Here is a 12,614-nt window from a genome sequence, read left to right on the forward strand (position 1 = left end):
TTAATCGCTGTGTTTCTCAGCAAAAGAGTGGCTGCCATTTGTAAATTCTATCAAACCATAGAGTGGAGTTCTCACCAATTGCACCAGCTCTAGCTAAGAAAACTTCACATGCTGAAATCTTGAGACTGGTTCAGATGGACCTCAGGACATAAGAGTGTAGCAGCCAAGGTCTGTCTTAACATTCATATGTGAAGAGGAGAGGCTCTCCATGCTCAGTGTTTATTGCACAAGAGTTGATCAGTGAGAAACCTCAGAGAAATTCCTGGGATTATGAGGGCAGTTTGCAAACTTAGGCCTTCAAGGGAACTTGGCTAGTTACTGGGGAGTAAAAGCCAATAAGCAGGGGCTTTGGGGACTCACTCCTCTTCTTCCATGTTATGGTGTCATGGTTAATGCTGCTGGAAGCTGTGATGAAAATATTCAGCGCATCTCCTTCAGGAGAACCTTGCAACCTGGCTGTGCAGGTGGGAACATAAAAGCTTTTTAGGACATATGTGGTTTCATGCCTCTAAGTCAGTGACACTTGAAGCTAAGAGACCCTCTATAATGGTGTGTCTCTGAAGGAGCTCCTGTTCTCTGACCCAGCTTGAAGGTCACAGAAGCCCAAGAGGTGTTTTTTGGACCTAAAGCCAAGGGACCTATTTCTCATTCTCCTAAGTCCATGCCTTTAGGTTGTGCCAAGGTCACATGTGTTGTGGAAGTTCTTGCCCAGCAGGCACAAGAGAGCTGCACAGAATTAGTTTGTTTCCTTCCCTCTGGTGAGAGAGATGATTTTCCTAGGCTTTAGGTGGCATAAAATCATTTCAGGATGCTAGGAAGCTTCACACCTTATTGAGCACATACTTTGCTCTGAGCACTGAGGGTGAAAAGGTGAATAAGACAGATAAGGGCTCTGCCTCATGGAGTTTATATTCCAGTGGAGTTACTCATGGTAACCAAGCATTTCAGAGTATGAGGGGGGCCACACAACTGCTCTGGAAAGCCAAAATGAGGAGTTTAGACTTTGGTCACAAGTCACTGGCATCTCTTAGCATGGCTATGACATGGTGTGCTTTATGTTTAGAAAGATCATTGGCTACAAGGTCCATGCACCACAGGGTGCCACCAGTTCAAAAGTAGAAACTTCATTTTTGTCTTTTCAGTAGATCCCAATATAAATCTTTCCTACTCAAATGTGATACCCTTGGTGAACTCCCTTGATTGCCCCTGTAGGAAAAATGTTCTTTTAAAAGAGAATATTAGAAATCTTCTGTTCCAGGTGATTCTATGAGATCTTTCATCTCCTTTCTCAAGAGACTTATTCAAAGTTAGTAGGAACAGCTTGCATAGAATAGCATTTGTTTCACGAGCCATTTCTTAGGTCATTATTATAATTCCTTAGGCAAAAGATGGTTTAAAAAATATCCTCAGAAGTAGAAGCTGGAGCTCATAAGTTTTAGAAACTGATGAAGCTTGCATAGATTGTAACCTTGTGTCCCATAAAAGTGCGGCTCATTCATACCCGCTTTGCAGAGAGAAGGAAAGACAACTTGAAAGGAAAACTTCATGTTGCACAATGTTTTAAGTAGGTGAAAGCAAAAGTAACTCAAGTCTGAGGCTGAATATAGTAGAATTTATGGAGTGTCACTTGCTATGGAACACATAATGTCAAGTGAAATGAAAGAATGGGGGTGGAAAGAGTTTAATGATAAGAAGTACAGAATTTTCCTTCTCCCTTGTATATATGACAATCCTAGAGGTCTTGCTTGGAAAATCAGTGCTAAGCTGAACAAAATAATGGGTAAGGCAGGACCACAGAGAGAGGTGTGATACACAGAAGTTCTGTTGTGAGCCAGTGAGCTTCAGATTTCTAGGTTCCAATTGTGTCCAGAATGATGGTACCTATATGTTGAGGAGTAATTGTACCATCCCATCCACCAGCTTTTCTACAATCCCAAGGGCATTCCTTGGGCCCTATCCATACTCTGAAATGCAGACATTAAATGGTAGACTGGCTGCCACACGAGAAAGAGAGCAAAACATCAGTGACCCCAGGTCTATTGGGTGTGACCAGGCAGGAGGCCCCGTGCTTGGCACACTGAAACAAGCTTTCTCATCCTATGTGCCTCCAATTTCATTTCCTTCTCTTGGAGTTTGAAACTGTTGCCTCAGGAGGTGAATCTCTGAAGGAGAGGGGTCATGGTAAATTCCATTCATTCTATGGATGTGGGAGGATGAACAATAGCAGGCACTCGGCTAGGGTATGGGTGGAATCAGGCAGACCCAGGCTTGGGTATTGGCCCTGCCCCTTGCTTGGGTTCTCTAAGAGTCACTTTCATTCTATAAAGTGGGAAAGACTATACACATCTTGAAGGGAGTTTTGAAGGTTCAGGCAATTTTATGTGGAAGCCAGAGGTGACAGGGCTCTTAAGGACAGCCTAGGCTCCCACCCTTGCCACCCATGGCCACATGCAGTATCTTTGCTTCCTCTTCAAGCATATGCTGGTTTAAACCACATTAGTGATTGATACTGAGTCTACCAATGCTTGCATAACACTTAGACTGCATTTTGCACACCTCTTGGTAGTTTTTAATATAAAACCAAATTAATCATCTTTGGTCACTGCCTCCCTGAATACACTAAAGTCACTGTTCATTTATAGACCAGCTCATCTTCAATTATTCTCCCTTGTTCTTTTCATTGGGTTGTTGTGGAGATTAATTAATATAATACATATAAATGCTAGGTAGAGTGACATGTACATAATAACTACTCAATAAATGTTAACAGCAGCAGCAGCAACAACAGTTTACTGTGGTTTCAAGATTTCTGTCCAGTGGGGCCAGGCTTCCATGCCAGTGTGAGCCTAACCTATATGACCTCTACCCTCCCCCCTCCCCAAAGTAAAATACTATTGTGCTTCCATGCTGACAACTTCGAACTTATTTCCTCCATATCATTAAGTAATTTATAAAACATTTATCTACCATGCACATGCCAGACCTTACAAGTAGAAAAGTCTGAAGAATGGGTGCCATCAGATAAAACATGACCCCTCATTTTCTCAAGTTCATGAATGCATGTTGATTGCAGTCGTGGTTTGGCTTCCCCCCAAATCAGGCTCAGAGGCAAGGGTTTGAGTTCAAGTAGTTAACTGGGGAGATGATTTCAGGGAAAGAAGCCAATAAGAATGCAATTTGCCACTGTGAACAACAGGTGGGTAATCCCACCGGGCAACTCGAGGAAACTGTATGAAGCATGCACCTCAGTGTTGTCTTGCCTGAGGGGTGAGTGAGCTGGGATATTTATCCACAATCTCTCATTAATCATGGGTTGAGAAATGTTGCTGGTGGTCTTGATTCCCTGACACTTTGGACCTGCCCCACCTATGGTGTCACTATGGACACCCTCAGTTAAAAGCCTGCTGGTGCTAGTGGGTGTAAATCAAGCCAGTGTGCAAGGATGGCATATGCCAAGGGGATGTATATAGGGTGTTGTCAGCATCTGCTATGTCTATTGAACTTGTTAAGATGCCATATGATGTATATATGTGCATATTTTACAAAAACCTGCCTTTTCAACACCAGCTGAGACTCCACCATCTTACTGACAGGCTGGGGATGTCTCGCTCTTGCCTACTGTGGTGCCCTTTGCTCTCCTGAGGAAAGCCAGTGACACCCTCTTTAGCATTCTGCTGCTGTGCTCACTGCAGTCACTGAGGCCAGTGTCACTCTTATTACTTCACCTGTTTTATCTTTTGTGAAACTCAGCCTTTAGCCAGAATTGTCTGAGTGGCTGCTCTAGCGATTGCTTAACGGTGAGCCTCCTTCAGCTCATTTCTTTCAAGTAATTTGATTTCATCGTGCTATCAGAATTGCTTTTATGTCTTGGAAGGAGGCCTAGGGGGAAGGGGTTGACAAAAAATGTTTTGAGATTAAAAAATAAATTCATTTCCCTATACTTTCCCTTGCTCACCCATATACCCCATACTCTTATACCCCCACAGCCCCGCACCTTGGTGCACCCTCCATCTGTATCCCCCTACCTCTCCTCCTGACCAAAGGCAGATGTGTGTGTGTGTGTATGTGTGTGTGTTCGTTCAAGAAATAGTCATGAGGAATGTTCTGAGAAAGACAACTCATCTCATGCTTCATGTCCTTTTACTTGAGCTTGTAAAGTATACTATTTCATGTCCCTGTGGTCCCCACACCAGAATTTTTGTGCTAAGATGGAAAATGTTGTGGTTACACTGTCTCAAAATTGAAGCAAAGTGTAATTTTGCATTGATAATCAACATTGACAATCTCAGTTCAACTGATGTTAACATTTCAATAAACCCAGTGATACATCCCTGTCATTTGGGACAGTCTGAGATTTGCATCAATGCTGAACACCCCATGTTTAAGACCTGCATAGTATTTTGCTTGAGTTTGTGTGTAAATAGAAAAAAAAGTACCAACATGCTTTAAAGATTTGATAGGGAGGGAGAACTCAAAATTGAATGTGAATTTCACATGCAGAGTTCCAGAGAGGTTTTGTTTTTGCTTTTGATTTTTTTTTAACTCTTGCTTCTAACTTTATCACAATTCAGTACTAATCTTGTGCTTCTAGCCACTGAGGGATGGTTAGTATGGCAACCAGTGTTTCATCACAGCTTTGGACTAAGTACCCTTCTTGGTGAGATGAGATTATGGACTAAACACCCTTTGAGGCGAAAACCACTCCAGAAGAACTTGTGCATGGTTTTTACGCTTGTGAGCTTTGCCTGGGCATTGATATCTAGGTTGCCTTATTCTTACAACTGCTAGAGAGGCATCCACAGTTAAGGCAGAGGTGACTCCTTATGGCTGGGCTTGACAGGCATATCAGGGGCAATGCAAGAAAGCAAGGCCCTGGCTAGACTGTACATGGTAGAGGGGGGTTGACATTTGGACGCATGGGTTAATCATACCTGAAATTATGTTCAATTTGATATTTTTTTGCAGTAAGAACTTCTTTGAAATAACTGACTTAAGGCATTACCATATGCCCTCGATGGTAGGGTGATCCAGAGCTGCAAGCAGACTGTCATTTTAGGTTTAAAACAAAAGCTGATCCATTGCTTCTGCCTGCAAAAAGGGTAGTTTTACAGGCAAAGCAAATTATGTCTACTTTTATTTCAGTAGAATATGCTAGATTTTCAGTAGAATGTGTTTTATTTTATGTATTTTTATTATTCTTTAATTCAAGTATAACTGACACAGTGTTATATTAGCTTCAGGTGTATAATATAATGATCAAAAATTCTACACGTTACTCAGCGCTTATCGAGATGTGCACTCTTAATCCCCTTCGCCTGCTTCACCCAACACCCCACCTACCTCTGCTCTGACACACACCACAAACACCAATTTGTAGAAAGTGGTATTTTTTTTTTTATGTCAGGGAAACAAATTTAGTCTTTGTGTCAGAGCAATCGACAAAGTTGAAGATATTGGAGAATTATCAACAACAGCAAAAGAATAAAAGAATGAAACCTAGAGAGGAACTTCGTCTATGACAAGGTCAAAACCAGATTCATTCGAATTGTGTTGAAAACATTCCAGATTTTTAACAATTCCATCAAACGAATAGTCCAATGGCTGGGCAGGACCTTCAGTGAATCTTCATTGCTATATCTTTCTGCAATTTGATTAAAAGAGAAATATCTGCTTAATAACTGAGTAAAAGGAAAATATCTGTCTAATGAGTTATTTGCTGTACCATGGATAAAAACTATCGTAAATTGAATTTTCTGTTTCAATTTTTACCTCTCTTGTTCAAAATTTGTAAATATTGTGTTGGTTTAATTCTGGTAGGAGTGTAAATGGGTAAAACTGCTTTGGAAAACTGGCAGAATCTACCAGAGTTAAATGTCTGCTTAAGCGATGAACTGGTAGCCCCAGCTCCCAGGTATATACTCAACAGAAACAGTGCTCATGTCCACAAAACGACATTTATGAGAATGTTCATGGCAACTTCATTCCTAATAGCTCAAAACTGGAAACAATCCACTTGTCCATCAACAGTAGAATGGCTAAATAAATTGTGGCATATTCATACAATGGAATACAACACTGCAGAGAAGAAGAAGCAGCTTCTGCTATATGTAACAACATGAATAAATCAGGCAGGCATAATGTTGAAAAATTTGGACCAAAAGGGGTGCACATTGTATGTCTATATATGTGAAGTGTAACAACAGATAAAATGAATCTGTGACAGTAGAAGAGAGAATAGCAGTTTCTTCATGGGGTAGATATTGACTTGGGACGAGGCAGTTTTCTGAAGAGCTAGAAATATTTTATATCTTGATTTGGGTAAGGGTTGTATGTGTGTATGATGTATGTATGTACATTTGCGTGCATGTAAAAATTTTGCAAGTAGTTTCAATATAAAAGTAAACAAAAAGAAAAAATCACTTACACATTCTGTAAATCAACTTCAACATTCACAACAGAAGTTAAATTTAATAATCTATACTAATGAATAAGGAACTAAACTTTGGAATGCCAACAGAAGCACAGATTCTATGTACACCTGGGCACACACATATATAATTCCCTGCACGCCTGGCCCTAAATTATTAATGGCTTGTTCAGCCTCATTGACCCTCATACTTGGAAGAGATTTTCTATGTCATTTAATTCAATGATTCATCTAAAGCTTGTCTGCAGCCTTCCCTCTGGGTGGCCATCCTGCTTTTATGAACAAAAGCCCTCTGGTGACCAGAATACATTGTGACCTCCCGAGGTAGGCCTTACTGTCGTCGGGAGCCCATCCCTGAGCAAAAATCTATCCTGTCTATTCATTGGTCTTACTTGTAACCCTTGGAGTCTTGCAGTTAAGTGGACAAAGAATTGTGCTGTTGCTGTTTCCTCTGAACACCATACTTCATCTTGTATAGATATATGCCCACTGAAAGAAGGCATATTTTCAGGGACATTTGTCTTGATATTTCCCTCCATTTTTAATTGATTACAGGATATCATTCCATTAGGAACTGTGTTTTCTCATATGAATCTTCTCAGTAGTTTCCCCTCAGGGATGAAATAGGATAATGTGGATATATCATTGCACCCTTCACCCTCTGAGACTCTAGAGCTAAACACCCTTGTTCTCCCAGTGCTGGCTTTCTTGCTGTCAGTACAATGAATCACAAGTCCACAGTCCATTCACTCATTCAACACACATTTATTGATCATCTTGTAGGTGCCAGCAATGGTTTAGAGATACAGTGATAAGCAAAACACGGATGTGATGTCTGCCTCCTTAGGGCTTTCACTCTACTAGGATTATTAATCAAATATGTACATAAATAAAGGTAAAATTGAAGCTAAGATGAGTACCACCAGGGAAAGCTCCATGATGTTATGAAAGTGTCAAATAGGGAGTCGTCAGAGAAGCCTTCTCTGGAGAAGTGATGACTGGGAAAAGAACAAATAAAAGTTAAAATAAGCTAGGAAACGAGGGAGAAATGTCATTTCAGGAAGAAGATACAGCATGAGCAAGGCCTTCTGGCAGAGAGCAAAAGCAAACATGCCACATTCAAAGAACAGAAAGAAGGTCAGTGTAGCTGGAGTTGAGGAAGCAACGAGCGATACAGTGTGAGAAGAGCCTAGAGAGGTAGGAAAGAGTCACACCATTCAGGCAGGAAATATGAGCACTAGTTTGGGCTTCAAGTGCTTATAAAGGACATCTCTTGGAAGGTAGCAGAACAAACTAAAGATAGAACAAGTTTTGAGAGAGCATCCTTAAATTAGTAATTTGGGAATAAAAATGTTGCTTCAAGGAGCAGGGTGTGATCTAGGGAGGCGGTGGAGTGGAGGTGGTTGTCAAAAATGACCAGGTCAAGGAACTGGCAGGCCAGGTGGGTCATCTTATTGGACACTGAAGTCACCCACGGTTATGGCAAGCCTTGAGATGCAGATGAAAACAATAGCTCAGTGCCAGAGGCTTTGATAAATGTGGGAAAGTGACCAGAAGGTCACATATAATTGGGAACTGACTGTAGTTGCCATGGTTCTATGAGAATTTTTATAATTTCTCTATGGGGACTTACGTCTTCTAAAGGTTAATGCTGACGGCCATTGCAACTGAGCATGATTACAGTATTTATTAGCTTTATATAGCCCTATAATCTTATGATTTAAGTACTTCTTAAACACATCAAAAAGTTGGAGAAGAATTTCATGGGAGGAGAATAAATAGGAAAAACTAAGACCCAAGTCTAGAGAGGCTCCTTGTGGTGTATCATGCCCAGCTAAGGAGCTAAAGTTCACTCTGTAATTACTGGAGAGTCCCCAAGGTCACCATTGTTTTGTGTAATGTTGTGGTAACTATACTTTAGGAAGAATCACTTAGAAGCGGTGTGTTCAACAGAATGGAGAAGCGGGGGGATGACCAAAGAGGCACGATTATGAGTCAACTACAGTAATCAAAGTGAGGACTGATTGTTCTTTGAATGAGATCAGATGGCAAAGAAGGAAAGGAAGTGGTATAAAATATTTCAGAGGACTCAGTTACCAGCTGGGGAAACAGTTAAATACTGAAGCAGTGTTTAGGAGAGAGATATCCATGAGCAGAAACCAGAAAGACTGGAAGAAGTTCATTTTGTGGAAGAATACACATTACACTTCTGGTTCTGGAGTGAATCAAGGGGAGGTATCCAGGTGATTACAAATGTAGATGTTAAACTCAGAGGGGAGGTGGGGGTAAGGTAAACTAGAAAAGCCACCTGTAGTTAACCCCTAACCACAAATGCCCATCCCAGCCTCTTGCTTTTTCCTTGCAGTCCACAGGGAGTCCTTTTCTTTCTACCTCTCATCACTTCTCTTACCTTTTCCATTAATTCCTACTTGCTCACACATACTTCTGAGGACAGTGTCTCCTCAGCTCCCCGCTTTATTGTTCTCTTCCCCAAACATTCTATCACTTCCTAGAAAGCCTCCTCTTTCTTGCTTAGCTCCCTTTGTCTGTGTCCCCACATCCCTGATTCATTCACATGCATGCCTCTTATTTATTTCCTCCCTCTGACTTTGGGTTTTAGAGGACAGGGGCTCATTAAACATGTCTATATATCTTCTCTTTTCTGGTTCAATAATAATTTGCTTAATGAATGAGCTAACAGGTTTTATTTTAAGGGTTTTATATTTTGAAACCTTCATTTAAGGAAAATGTAAATAGATGAAACAGTTCAAAACAAATTCACAATCCCAAATGTCATAGATGAATTTACAAAGTTTAAAAAGTTATGGGGTGCCTGGGTGGCTCAGTCGGTTAAGCGTCCGACTTCAGCTCAGGTCATGATCTCATGGTTTGTGAGTTCGAGCCCTGCGTCTGGCTCTGTGCTGACAGCTCAGAGCCTGGAGCCCATTTCAGATTCTGTGTCTCCCTCTCTCTCTGCCCCTCCCCTGTTCATGCTCTGTCTCTCTCTGTCTCAAAAATAAATAAATGTTAAAAAAAATAAAAAAATAAAAAGTTGTGCACATTTTTCCTATGCCAGTGGTTCTCTCTCTCATATGACAGTGGTCAAGTGGAGCTTGGCCCTGCTTTATTTTGTCCCCTTTCCTAATGCACTCTCTTACAAAGTGTGTAGGTAGAAACCTAATCAGAAAAGCAACATTTGTTCTTGGAAATGTGGACAAACATCTCTCTCTTGCTCCTCTTCTTTCATACATTTTCTCTGAAAGTCTAATGAGATTTATACCGTTAGTATAAACTACTGGAATATGTATTTGCCTTCCAATAAAACTGGTCTTTTAAATCCCAGATCTCCCCATTTCAGCAATACCTCTCTCTTTCTGCATCTGCACAGAACAATGTAACAGGAGCCCCCTGATTAAAAGGCATGTTAGTGGATGATGCTGCAGCTGGCTAACACAGAATACCGACTAAGGTGAAGGCTGACTTTAGATGTTGGGAATGGCATACATTTAATGGATGCTCCTAGAAAAAGGAGCTGGAGGAGCTCAGATAGGTGAGAGGAATCATAGAAGGCAGTGCTGAAAAATCCAGGAGGAGAATCTTCAAATCTATAGTGACAAAAAGTAGATTTATAGCTGCCAGGGGCTGGGGTAGAGGGATATTGAGGAGTGACTATTAGTGGGCACAGAATCTTGTGGGGGGATGATGAAAATATTCTGGAGTTGGTGGTGATAGCTGCACAACTTTGTGGAACTATAAAAATCCACTGTGTTGTATACTTTAAAACAGTAAAAAAAATTTTTTTTTTTAAATCCAGGAGGGAAGAGGTATTGAAACATGGAAAACTAGTCAAGCACATCTGATACAGGAAAAGATGAAGACTGATTTGAATGAGTGATTGACTATATGAGATTTGGTGATTAGGAAGCCAATAGTAAGTTTAAAGAAAGTAGTTTCAAAGGAATAGTCACTCCCATCTTTTCTTCTTTTTTCCCCATAAATATAGAATTTGTAAGGTTATTCCTTCACATATATTTTATTGGCAGAATGTATGATGATTCTGCAAGTTCAGAAATATGTTTGATTTATATAAGCTAAAGAGATATTCTGGATGGGTTTTAGAAATTCTGATTATGTGTGCTACTGCTCAGTAGGACATAAGTGTCTTTCTTCCCATCTTTCTAAAATCAAATCCATAGTGCACAACCAGGTCAATTCATGCTGTCTTAATCTCAAACATAATTTTTTTTAGCATTTATTTATTTTTAAGAGACAGAGAGAGACAGAGCACAAGTGGGGGAGGGGCAGAGAGAGAAAGAGAGAGACCCAGAATCCAAAGCAGACTCCAGGCTCTGAGCTGTCAGCACTGAGCCTGACTCGGGGCTTGAACCCACGAACTGTGAGATCATTACCTGAGTTGAAGTTGGACGCTTAACCGACTGAGCCACCCAGGCGCCCCTCAAACATAATTTCCAGTGGCCCTAAAAAGAAGGCCTTTGAATTCTGACAATAACTTTCTTTGAATTCTGATAATAACTTTCTTTGAATTCTGGTAATAACTTTCAGTGGTATGGCTATTTGGCAAGTTGCTTGTCCTGTCTTGTGCCAGTTCATTGATAGAGTCCTGCTGGCCCATGACCCTGGGTCAAGTACATGTATTCTCTAGCCATATTTACTTGGTTTATAAATTGAGGGTAATAAACCTTATATGAGCACCTCTTATGAGAATATTATATGAAAGTGTTTGAAAACTCTTAAACAAATGTAGATATATTTTTAATTGACTGTTGTAGAATTTAAAAGACAGTTAAATCCTTTTTCTTGTTAGTGCTGGACTGGCATAGCACTAGCCCCTTTCATGTGTCATATGTGTGATCATGGGCTTCATATCCATGGGTACCTTACTGAGACCTGTCTTGCTCAGTAGTAATTGGTTGAATTGCATACTGCTTAAATGAGAAAAATTCAGTGTCATACCATCATTGAATTCTCTATTGCCTTCATCTTTTTTTGTTTATTTGTTTTATTCTGTTCTTCACTTAGGATTCCCGAATGAGCCTGCTTCCATTGTTGCCCTCAGCACCATTAAGGAATGGCTGGCCAAGAATCATCACGAGGTAGGAGGAACAACATAATTAGAAAACATTGAAAATGGTATAATTTGATCCTCAATCTCAAAAAAAGCAGAAAAATTTATTCCATAAATATCAAGTAGACCTAGTCATTGAGCCAAAGCTAGCTGACCATGCTTTGTTGAGGTTACATAGGTGATTGAATATTTTCCAGTAATTAATTGAATGAAGGGATTATGCTGATTGTTTTTGGTGGTGAATATATACAAATTGATCAGTCTCATTTGGTCATGATCTCATTTTTACATCTTTAGATAGTATGGGTTTTGTGTGTAAAAGAGAGAACAGGATGGATTGTCCTGTGCTATTTTCCTTAAGGAGTTAAGCTATCTTTGTTGACAGGGATTCCTGGTGTATGGTAATTTTTTGGTATCTTGAGGTCCCTTTATTTATAATTAATCATTCCCCTAAAGTAACTTCTGAGTGTGAAATTGGAGTACACATGGATAATTGATAGCTAAATCCTCATGATTAGGATTTTTTATGAAACTGCTTCTCTTGGACTATTCATCATGCATCTTATTCTGCTTATTTAATAAAATCTTTAGGATATGTTTAGTGATGAACAGGAGCATTACTCAACAAAGTAACACAATAAGTAGAGATACTGTGGAAGCTTAGATTTCAAAATTTTGGCAATTAACATATTGTAACAGTAAATAGGTTTCATATAATACACAACTTTGTGTGTTTTTATTCTGATTTTTTCTCAGATATTCATGTGAGTGCTATAAAGAATTTTGTTCCATTTATGATAGACCATGAATTTAGCTTTCTTCTCGGGTAGGACATGGATTATTTGGAAATGTTTGAGTATGGAGACAGACTGTGGGCCTTTGCTAATAATATGAGAGATAGCTTCTTGGTGCCTTTGTGAATTTAAAAAAAACAGCAGTGTAATTTTCTGTTAATTGCTGTAATTTCAACATTTTTTAAATAGATTCAGAAATTGTTACTCTCCAGGAGGAGTAAAGACCACATGGCCAAACATATCCATTTTGGTGCTTGTTCTTTCTTTTCCTCTTACTCTGAAAGGCATGCATACATATAACAGATTT

General features: G+C 39.9%; 1 protein-coding gene across 1 annotated transcript in view; it reads left to right on the forward strand.

Moving 5' to 3' along the window:
- MACROD2 (mono-ADP ribosylhydrolase 2) overlaps positions 1-12,614 on the forward strand; it is a 2,022,401-nt gene that overhangs the window by 1,503,166 nt on the left and 506,621 nt on the right. The window contains exon 8 of the mRNA XM_019462769.2: positions 11,468-11,541. Coding sequence (XP_019318314.1) covers positions 11,468-11,541 — 74 coding nt within the window. The remainder of the gene's footprint in view (positions 1-11,467; positions 11,542-12,614) is intronic.

This window comes from Panthera pardus, unplaced genomic scaffold (assembly GCF_024362965.1).
Source record: "Panthera pardus isolate Hobbes unplaced genomic scaffold, ASM2436296v1 HiC_scaffold_25, whole genome shotgun sequence".
Lineage (NCBI taxonomy): Eukaryota > Metazoa > Chordata > Mammalia > Carnivora > Felidae > Panthera > Panthera pardus.